Here is an 11547-nt window from a genome sequence, read left to right as displayed (position 1 = left end):
GGGAGGGAGGGAGGGAGGGAGGAAGGAAGGAAGGAAGGAAGGAAGGAAGGAAGGAAGGAAGGAAGGAAGGAAGGAAGGAAAATATTTTGCCCCCAGTTGGCACCCAACTGGTTTATAAATGGTATCAAATGCAAGAGTCAAGCAAACATAAGAACATGAGAGAAGCCAAATGCTGGATCAGGCCCATCCAGTCCAACATTCTGTGTCACGCAGTGGCCAAAACCCAGGTGCCATCAGGAGTTCCACCAGCAGGGCCGGTTGGTTGCACGCACCAACACACTGCTAATGTTCTGCTGCTGTCCCTTGTTTGTAAGCACTCGGCACAAACTGATGATGGCTGAAATAACTAGGAAGGGTCCTTGGCTCAGCGGAAGAGTATCTATTTGGCATTCAGAAGGTCCCAGATGCAATCCCCAGCACCTCCAGCTAAAAGGATCACTTAGTAGGTAATGTGAAAAACCTCTGCTTAATACCCTACAGAGCTGCTGCCAAGAGTAGACTTTCCTGGGGGGGGGTGGGGGATCCCATTGAAATCTGTGGCCCTTACTTCTGAGTAAACCTACTTAAGATAGTGCTCTAAATCTTTCCGTTACCACAAGACCCTAGAAGCGGAAAAGAGCAGGAGTCCAGTAGAACCTGGAAGACTAACGAAATTTGTGGCAGGGGACGAGCTTTTGTTCACATCTTCATGCCTAGGTGCGCCTCCCCCTTTTAACAAGAGACACAATGACTTCTCAGAAAAACAAAAATAACCTTGAAGGGGGGGGGGAAACTTGAACAAAAGCAGGGCTCCATCCCCTTTAATTTACATTTCAATGGATGCTGTCCCCTCTGGTTTATCTCTCCCTTGACCTTTGCCTGACTTCCGCAGGTCGAGGAAAAGAGAATCGGTTTCTTCCAAAACAAACAGATGGACAGAACAATGGGTTTCAGTCCAAGCTGCTAGTTTAGATAGCGTTGACTCCTTTTGCATTTACTCGGAAGAAGGATTTAGCATCTCAACGGCTGGTAGTAAAGATTCACCAGTGGAGCCATGCGAAACTAGATTTCTTCCCTCCCACATGTATGTAAACGAGCAAAAGATTATTCAGTGGTAGAAATTACGTAAATCAGGTTAGAGAGACGGATTCCCTATAAGTAAGTGGCTGGAGATTTCGAGGAGACAGAGATCACCCGGTCCCAGCCCCCAGGTCCCGGCAGGGGTTCCCGGATTTTAGGAGCTCTGATACACCGCCAGTCAACTGGCCAGCAGGGGAAACCCTGCCCCCAAACAGGGACGCTGCTGTGGAACATCGGCGACTCGATGACATCACCCAGAAGTGACCCCCAATGTCTGCGACATGATAACGTCACCTGGAAGTGACCCCCAACATTGGTGATGCAATGATGTCACTTCCGGGTGACATCATTGCGCCGCATTCGTGCCAGAGAATTCCAGAAGGACCTGGGAGCCCGCTGCCAGCTGCCAGCTGCCAGGTAGGACCGGGCAACCCTATCACCTGGAGGAAATGGGTGCTTTGGAAGGTAGACTCTATGGCAGGGGTGTCAAACATGCAGCCCGGGGGCCGGATGAGGCCCCCCCCGGAGGGCTTCCATCAGGCCCGCAGTGGAACTGGCCATCTCCTGCTTCCGGTTCTGCTTCTGCATCATGGCTTGCTTCGCCAGACTCTCTTAATCACTCGGCCGTTTCATGTTTTAACCTGGGTCCTAGACTCAGAACTCTGAGCACGGGATTTCTGTGGCGAAAATCGACAAATCAAAGGTAGGTTTGCAGCTTACAGATACACACCTGAACAGCAAACTCTGTTTTCAATACCCTTCCTAATAATCCCCAGCATAGCATTGGCCTTTTTTTATTGCAGTCACACACAGTCATTTGTTATGAAGGCTGGATCTGACATAAGTGAGACCTTGTTGGGCCAGGCCATGTGTGTCATAAAAGGTAATGCCAGGTAGCGGAGATACAAACTTTATAAGGGACACAAACACAAAGGGTTTTTTTTTTTAACTTAGAAACATGCTTAAAACATTAGCACTCTTGCAATATTTTGTTTATTGAACAGTGTCTGATAACTGACACCTCTTGCTCTGAATTATTGCATCAAAATGTCTGTGCTGTTGCAATCTTGAGTATGCTGTTCAGGTGTGTATCGGTCAGTTGCAAACCTACGATGACACAGCAGCAGCAGAACTGGAAGAAGCAGCAGAAGACAGCCAGTTCAACTGCGGGCCTGGTAGAAGCCCTACTCTAGTGCTTGGGGTTTACTGAATGTTCTTCGGGTTGTATACTGGAAGAGGCAGTCCCTCAGGTACGGTCCCAGGCCGTGTAAGGCTTTAAAGATTGGATTATTTCCTGAGCTCTGCCAACACAAGTGTTGCCATACACAAAGATCATTAGTCACTCCCTTTCCAGCTGCCTTCCACTTTTAAAAAACGGAATTAATATGGACCTACCCTACAATGTTGTTGTGGGGGCAAGTGCATGAGAAGTAGTTTAAAAAAAAATCTGCTTCATACAGATTTTGTTGGTACCTTATTAATATTGGGCAATATTAATCAAATCTGATTCCCTGCAGGAACCGTTTTGCCTGGGGAAAGCGTTCTGTGTCATTCAATAACTTGTTCCGTTGTGCCTGACAAAGACTTCTGCGTTACTCAATGCCTTGCAGATTCTTGCATCAAACCAAAACTAGATATCCCCTGAAACATCTTTGTTTTTTTACACAAAATAGACCGTATAAAGTATGCCATTAAAAGGGTGGCTAATTATCCTACAGTGCTGCAAAGAATTACCCCTACACCAACCACAAATAGCTAATGAATGCGACTGTTGGTTTTTACCTTTGTGTCCGCCTTCTTGCAGTCCTTCTGGCATGTGCAAGCTGTAACAATGAGATGGTGGCAACGCTTGTGTACGACACACGTGCAAACTGGAACGCAAAAGGACAGAGAAGGTTTGCCGGAAGCCACAGAAACTAACACTCCACAGTAAGGTGCTTTGTACACAGGGACAGGTGTGTGTATTTCCCCCCACTGCTGCTGCAGCTGCCAATACAGCACAGTGGCCACGTAGCTTCCACATAGTCAGTTTCCCTACATTTCCCCTGCCCCCAGTCCCCCTGGCAGCAACCTTCATTTCCCCAACCTGCACCACTAAGGATTTTCAGGGTTTTATTTAAATCGGCAATTGAATGTATTTAGTCACACCGCGATAATAATTGGTCTGTTGGGTCTATCAAATTCCTAGCTTTCATTTTCAAAAGGGAAGTCTGTGGCCCCTTTCATTGCGGAGATATGCCTTGCCCTTTATACCTCAGCATCGATGCCTTTCCCCTTATATCTTTGTATCGAAAAGGGCAAGAGATTTATTTATTTATTTATTTATTTATTTATTTAAATGGAAGCTGGGAATTCAGAGAACCTGATACAGATTGTTAGAATGATATAATGATATTCCACTGATTTTTAAAAAATGGCAGGGGGGAATGGCTGCCACAGAGGCAGGGGGGCAGAGAAAATGGCTGCAGTGTGAGCTGGAAAGAGAAAATCTGAACTTTCCACTCACATGACAGCCAGGCTTAAGTGTGATCTTTCTCCAAAGTTCGCAGCAAAGCAGATTTGGAAAAGATCAGAGAAAAGCTGGGGGAGCCTTGGGAGGTGTACCAATACGCCACAGTGCTGCAAAGAGGCAAGGAAAAAAACCCCATGGTTTCCTACAGCATTGAAAGTCAGAGCAAACAGCCTGTGTGGAAAAGGTCTCAGAACAGATCTGTCTGACCTGCCAAAGCAGGCAGTCTTGAAATGGGTATATTATAGGTAAAGGTAAAGGTTCCCTTGCTTGAAAGCCAGTCGAATCCGACCCTAGGGTTGCGGTGCTAATCTCCGTTTCAAAGCCAAAGAGCCAGCGCTGTCCGAAGACGTTTCCGTGGTCATGTGGCCGGCATGACTAAACACCAAGGGGCATGGAACGCTGCTACCTTCCCACCGAAGTGGTACCTATTTATCTACTTGCAATTTCTTGCTTTCGAACTGCTAGGTTGGCAGGACCTGGAACTAGAGACGGGAGCTCACTCCGTCATGCGGCACACTGGGGTCTCAAACTGCTGAACTACCGACCTTCCACAGCCTGCAGTTCAGCGTCTTAACCACTTGAGCCACCGCAGCTCCTTGGGTATATTATGCCCACCCCCTTTCAGTCCTGGTGAAGACCAGGAGGTTTTTATGGAACTGCCTCTCTTGAACAAATCAAGATTACTTGAGTACATAATTTAATTTCCTTTTTTTTTAACTGCCCCCCAAAGGGGCAGGATTTTATTACATTTTCCACATAACATACACAAACAATCATAACATATACATACATATACATACATACTAACATATAAACAAATACATGGAGGTTATTCTTAATTCTACCAATATTTATACTAATACCTATTCCGCTTTAATAACAATTTCTCATGAACTGTGTAAGCAACTTTTCTGTCGCTATCATCCTAACAGGTATATATTTCATTTAGTAAACTATTGGTCTGTCTCTTGCAAGCTTGCCTACATATGTTTGTCATACCAGTTATAAAACCGTGACCAAGTATTCTCAAATGTCGAATCTGTTGCGCCTTTTATCAAAGTCAATTTGCCCAATTCCGCAGCCTCCAAGATTTTGTTTACAAGTTCTCGTTTTGTTGGTATCTCCAGTAATTTCCAATATTTTGCATAGAGAATTCTTGCAGCCGTAGTTAAAAAAAAATCAAATAGCGATCATCTTTGTTAGAATTATCAGGTAGAATATTCAACAAGAAAGCCTCTGGTGTAATTTCCAACAGCAGTTGCCACTTGGAAGCTTTGGCCAAATTAAATGTAATGGTGGCTACCGAGCCAACGCCAAGCCATGTTTTCCCACATGGACCTGATCTGGCCCATGGCATGGCGACAACTGGCAATCTTGCTTCCCTCCCTCTGTGCCTTTTAAAGTGGTGAAACAGGGCTGTTTGGGCATCTTAGATGGCACAGAGGAGGGAAACAAAATTGCCTGATGCCACTACGCTGGGACCCGATCAGGATCGGCTCCTCGTCGCCATTTTTAAATGGCTATTTTTTCCTCAAAAATGGTGGTGGTGGCCACGGGTTGGATCCACTGCTGGTGTCACATTTAGTGTGGCCTTCAGACGCACCCCAGGAATGCACCAACCCTCTCTGATGGCATTTCTCCAGCCTCTGGCACTAGGGTTGCCAGCCTCCAGGTGGGGCCTGGAGATCTCCCAGAATTACAACTGGACTCCAGGCGACAGAGATCAGATCACAAGAGGGGAGGGCAGGAAGGGTTGCCTCAGTGCTTAGTTCTCGTGACCCTTTCTTACACGCCCAGGGAAATGCTGATCGCCACTTTGGGGTTAGGAAGCAATTTTTCTCCAGGCCAGTTTGGTCGGGGATCCTGGAGGGTTTTTTTTTTTTGCCCTCTTCTGGGCATAGAGTAAGGGCCACTGGGGAGGGAGGTATTTGTGAATTTCCTGCATTGTGCAGGGGGTTGGACTAGATGACCCTGGAGGTCCCTTCCAACTCTATGATTCCAAGGCTATTTTTGGGCAGGAACGCAGAGGAACGGAGTTCTGGCTGGCTCCCGAGCTGGCCACGCCCAGCAGGAACTCATTAGCATAATAGGCCACACCCAACAGCAGAAATTAATTTGGATTGGCTACAGTAGGGGTGTGTGGCCTAACATGCAAAGGAGTTCCTGCTACAAAAAAAGCCCTGGGTTTTGACAACAAACAAGGTAAACAGAATAAGAAGCAAAAGGTGGGTGTGGCTGGATGACCACACTTCTGGTAACATGGGGGTGTGGCCTAATGTGCTAATGAGCTGTGCTGTCATGGGTGTGGCCTAATATGCTAATGAGTTTGTGCTGTAGGGTATGGCCTATTATGATAATGAGTTCCTGCTGGGCTTTTTCTACAAAAAGAGCCCTGTATGATTCTATGATTCCCCTGGGAAAAATGGCCACTTTAGAGGGTGGACTCTATAGCCTTATACCCCACTGAGGTCCCACCCTTCCCCCAACCCCTTCCTCCCAAGACTCTACCTCCAAAATCTCCAAATATTTCCCAACCAGGAGTTGGCAAACGTATGCTGGCACACAAGGAGATATTGTCTCCAAAAACTGGCATTTCAGATTACATCATCACACTTAGCAGCTGCTGATAGCTCCGTCTACAGATCCCTCCGCCCTTTTTGTTTCTTTTTGTCCGAAAGCCATCTAAACTAGCTGCCATCACTATAGCTGGGGGAAGGGGAGAGATGCACGGTGTGAAAAAAGAGAAAAGGCGACAATGTGGTAGACTACTGCAGTGTTAATTAGACCCTGACTACAATTTATGTTAGTACCAAGGGAAATTCTAGTGATTTAAAAAAATAATAATACAAAGCCAGTACAAAAACCTTCTTAAATTAGTGTGGGCACAAATCCACCACAGACTATGGGCTTTTCCGCATTCTCAATTCCCTTGTTTGTATGTTCCTTTTGCGCCAGGTTTTTTCCCCATATTTTGCATGTATTTTTCATATTTTGCATGTATTTTTCATATTTTACATGTATTTTTGCGCCCTCTAGTGGTCAATTTGATGTTACATTGCTTTATGGCCGGCATAAAACCTTGCAGTAGGTATGCCACACATAATGCAATGTAATATAGAACTGACCATTAGAGGGCGCAAAACACATGTGGAACAGACCCCCCCCCCCAAAGCAACAGGAAGAGACAAGCAAGGGAAATGAGAAAGTGGAAGATGGCGCAGTTCCTATGCATTCCAAAGGGGGCTTGCACAGGGATAAAAAATGACAAACGTGCAGTATGTAATTTAATCAACAAAGACAAGGCATCATACCTTGACACTGGTATCCTTGCTTCCCAAATACGCCCCTGGAGAAGAGAAAAAACAGACAGCCATGTGAGTTTGATAAAATAAAAAAAACAAGGTAAAAGTTTCCTCTTGCTCAAAAGCCAGTCGACTCTGACTCTAGGGATGCGGTGCTCATCTCCGTTTCCAAGCCGAAGAGCCAGCGCTGTCTGTAGACGTTTCCGTGGTCATGTCGCCTGCATGACTAGACGCCAAGGCACACGGAACACTGTTACCTTCCCAACGAAGCGGTACCTATTTATCCACTTGCAATTTCTTGCTTTCGAACTGCTAGGTTGGCAGGAGCTGGGACCATAGACAGGAACTCACTCTGTCATGCGGCACACTCGGGTCTTGAACTGCTGAACTACTGAACTTCCCGTCTGCAGTTCAGCATCTTAACCACTTGAGCCACTGCAGCCCAAAAAAACAAGGACCCAGATGCAAACTCTCTTTTCTCTTGATTATCTCCAGACGACAGAGATCCGTTTTCCCCTGGAGGAAATGACAACTTCTGAGGGTTGGCCCTATGGCATCCTATCCCCAGTTAGCCCCCTCTCCTCCCCAAATCCCACCCTCCCCAGCCACCCCCACCCCCAAATCTCCAGGAATTTCCCAAGCCGCAGTTGGCAAACCTAGCTTCCCAACACACCTGGAGGAAAAACGTCCTGTCTCTTTAAGGGAGCTTTAATGTATGGAAATGGGCAAGAGGGAAATGACAGCACCTTGTAAATAACATGCCATTAAAGCACTTTGAAAGGAACAGGACATTTTTTTCCCCTACAGGCAGCTATCAACCCTAATCGGGAAAAGGAGGAGGATTAACGGAAGGATGACCTAATCAAAGGAAAGCAGCTGGTATAGCCCAGGCTCATCAGAGCTGGGAAGCCAAGCAGAGCTGGCCCTCGTTCGTACTTGGATGGGAGACCACCAGGAAATTTCAGGTTGCGAATCAATGCTCCCTCTAAGCTGTGGAGTCTTGTGAGCAACAATTCTACTTTGAGAGCTACTGGCATTAAGGTTTGTGGAGAAACGCCATTTTATGCCTATGTTTAAGTTGGTGTGGGCCAGATAGGAGGAGACCATGAAACCTGAGGTAGGCCTTGGCCTAGTCTCCTCCTCATTCCCCCCCCCCTGTCTCCAACCTGCAGTCAGAGGGCAGCTCCCTAGAGAGGACAGGAAGTCCATCAAGGCTGTGAGGAGATCTGCCCCAGAATGCTGCAGGAGGGAGAGTCACTTCCTGGGCGTGAAGGGCTGTTTGATATAGTGGAGCTTTTGGGCGGGAAGCCAGTCTGTGAGAATTGAGAGCAGTCTGCCTGAAGTCTGGAGCCAGTCAGGCTGTCGGCTGGAGACTGCAAGAGGCAGAGGCCATGTTGGGAGTCCTCTAATGAAAGCAAGTCATGTGCCTGCCCTGCAGACCATCTAGACAGGGTATGTGTAGTGAAGGGAGAGATGGAGCGATTTATTATCCACCTTTATTTTAATTCTTCGGTTCACTGTTAATATGCCTGTATATAGTTAAGTGTTTTCAAAATAAATTATTTTACTGTTGACCCTGAGAAGTCCCTCTGTACCGCATAGTTCCCCCAGCCGCTTGGACACGCTAAGAGTGGGTTGGGGACTCCCTAAGGAGGAGAATAAGGGCAAAACGGTCAGTTGCCAACTCTCCAGGGGAGCCCCGAAGATTACTGGGAAGCCCAGAGGTGGGTTCCTAACAACAGCAGAGGGAGGTTAGGAGGCTGTCCCGCCTAACCAGAGCCCAAGACAGGGACAGTGGTGGCAGCAATACCCGGAGGCAGTGGTGAAAAACTGCCCCTTCAGGTGCCAGGTCAGGCAAAGGAGGGGTGGGCAGAGCGGGGTCTGCCAGCTGATGCGGGCCCGTTCCGCCACAAGGTTGTGAGCGGGCAATTTGGCTGCTGCATAAATTAGTTTGCTCCAGAGCCCTCCTTCCCGAGCTAAGGCAACAATGTGTGAGCCGGAGGCTAAAAAAACTGTGAGCTGGCTCACACGAACTCAGCTTAGAGGGAACACAGGTTGCGATGCAGAGAAAGGCACGCATTTGCATTTATTAGTTTAGATCCCACTGTTCTTCCCAGTTTGGGACTTAAAGTGACTCTAGAACGTTGTTCTCCCCTTCTTCGTCTTCTCACGACGACGACTCTGCGAATGAGGCCTGGCTGAGAGATTGTGACGGGCCCAAAGTCATCCAGCAAGCCCTCATGGGAGAAGTGGAGATTCGAACCTGGGTCGCCCTGATTCCTAGTCCACCACTCTACCCACTACACCACACTGGCTCTCAATGGCAAACCGCGTTTTGCTCATCTCTTGCCTGGAATGCCCTGTGGATGGGCGTACCACGATTCGGTCGTGACCTGATGGCACTTTCTTCTTCTTAATCAAAGGACACCTTTGTAATAATGGGAGAAAACACGCTTGGTGGAAAAGGATTTATGTTTTTCCTGGAACCAAGATAAAGGTAAAGGTAAAGGTTCCCTTGCTCGAAAGCCAGTCGAATCCGACTCTAGGGTTGCGGTGCTCATCTCCGTTACAAAGCCGAAGAGCCAGCGCTGTCCGAAGACGTTTCCGTGGTCATGTGGCCGGCATGACTAAACACCAAGGCTCACGGAACGCTGTTACCTTCCCACCGAAGTGGTCCCTATTTATCTACTTGCAATTTCTTGCTTTCGAACTGCTAGGTTGGCAGTGCTTTGTTACAGAGTAAGCCAGCTTCTTCAACCTGTATAAGTAATGCAACCCTGTCTCCGAGACCTTAAGAACTATACACTTGCTTTCTTCAAGTGAGCACTGATATTCTCAGGCTGCCGAAGAAGCCATATTCTGCATTGGCAGAGGTCAACTGTGGAGAGGTTTACAAAATTATGCATGGGATACAAAAGGTAGTACCTCTGTCCCTTTCTCACAATACAAGAACTCGTGGGCACTCAATGAAATTAATGAGCAGTAGGCTTAAAACAGATCAAAGGAAGTACGTCTTCACCTAAAAGAGTCATTAAGATGTGGAATTCACTGCCACAGGACGTGGTGGCGGCTACAGGCATAGACAGCTTCAAGAGGGGATTGGATAAGCATATGGAGCTGAGGTCCATCAGTAGCTATTAGCCACAAGGTATAGATAGGAACTCTCGGTCTGGGGTAAGGAATGCTCTGTTTTCTTGGTGCTTGAAGGGCAACAGTGGGAGGACCTCTGGAGTTCTGGTCCTGCTGGTGAACCTCCTGTTGACACCTGGGTTTTGGCCACTGTGAGACACAGTGTGTTGGACTGGATGGGCCAGTGGCTTGATCCAACATGGCTTCTCTTATGTTCTTATGAGGGGTTTGGATAAACATATGGAGCAGAGGTTCATCAGTGGCTCTTAGCTACAAGGTATAGATGGAACATTCTGTCTGGGGCAGTGGTTCTCTGTATTCTTGGTGCTTAGGGGCAAGAGTTGGAGGACTTCTAGAGTTCTGGCCCCACTGGTGAAGCTTCTGATGGCACCTGGGGTTTTGGCCACTGTGTGACACAGAGTGTTGGACTGGATGGGCCATTGGCCTGATCCAACATTGGCTTCTTTTATGTTCTTAAGAAATACTCTGTCACCCTGTACAGGAAGAAGAAGGTGCTGTCAAGTCACAACCGATGGATGGCGACCCCATCCACAGGGCATTCCAGGCAAGAAAGAAGAAGAGAGGAAGAAGAGATTGGATCTATACCCCACCCTTCACAACCCAAAGGAGTCTCAGAGCAGCTTACAAACTCCTTTCCCTTCCCCTCCCCACAACAGACACCCTGTGAGGTAGGCGGGGCTGGGAGAGCTCTTGACAGAAACTGTTATTTTTCCAGTACAGCTCTTATCAGAACTACGGCTTGCCCAAGGTCATCCAGCCAGGTGCAAGTGGAGGAGTGGGGAATCAAACCCGGTTCTCCCAGATTAGAGTCCACTCACTTAACCACTACACCAAACTGGCCTGCCCCTGCATAGCAGCCCTGGTCTTCTTGGGTGGTCTCCCATCCAAGTACTGATCATGGCCAACCTTGCTTAGCTCCTAAGCTCAGATGCATCCAGGCTGAGCTAGGCCATTCGGGCTGTGGTACAGGAAGCCGCTTCCAAATCCCCAGTGGTAGATACAACTTTTTTGCCACTCCCCAACCCCCAACAGATGAAAAAGAGATGAAGAGATTGTCCCATTCCAGATTCATTCGAAAATGGTGTCCTCTTATAACATACTAGTAAGAAAAGCCCGTCGTGGCGGTAGACGACGGGCCCTAGATAGGAAGGAAGGGCGAGTGGAAGGGAGGAATGGAGAAGAGGAGGTAGAGAGAGAGAGAGACAGAGTTAGAGAGGGGGGAAAGAGAGAAAAGGGGGGAGGCAGAGTGGGGTTAATGTTAGTAATTTGGAAAGAAAGGAAGGAAGAAAGCTAGGAAGGAAGGGAGGAAGAATGAAAGGAAGGAAGGAAGATGGGTAGAAAGACAGAGATTGAGAGAGAGAGAATGGGACGAAGGATAGTTGAGAAGGAAGAAGGGCAGAGAAAGAAAGAGAGGGGGGAAACAGAGTGAGTGAGAGAGAGAATGTTGGGAGGAGAGAGAGAAAAAAAGGAGAGGGGGAGTGGACCGGTGGAGCGGACCGGTGGAGCGGACCCGGGCTGGAGTGG

At 47.8% G+C, this 11547-nt stretch overlaps 1 protein-coding gene across 1 annotated transcript in view; it reads right to left on the bottom strand.

The window, feature by feature from the left end:
- PRKCH (protein kinase C, eta) overlaps window positions 1–11547 on the bottom strand; it is a 193624-nt gene that overhangs the window by 92236 nt on the left and 89841 nt on the right. Inside the window, exons 4-5 of the mRNA XM_015422013.1 lie at window positions 6883–6917; window positions 2842–2930 (exon numbers count right to left, since the gene is read on the bottom strand). Coding sequence (XP_015277499.1) covers window positions 2842–2930; window positions 6883–6917 — 124 coding nt within the window. The remainder of the gene's footprint in view (window positions 1–2841; window positions 2931–6882; window positions 6918–11547) is intronic.

This window comes from Gekko japonicus, unplaced genomic scaffold (genome assembly GCF_001447785.1).
Source record: "Gekko japonicus isolate JY-2015 unplaced genomic scaffold, Gekko_japonicus_V1.1 scaffold166, whole genome shotgun sequence".
Taxonomy (NCBI): domain Eukaryota; kingdom Metazoa; phylum Chordata; class Lepidosauria; order Squamata; family Gekkonidae; genus Gekko; species Gekko japonicus.
The sequence above is the reverse complement of the archived record's forward strand: the minus strand, read 5'-3'. Positions and strand labels throughout refer to the sequence as shown.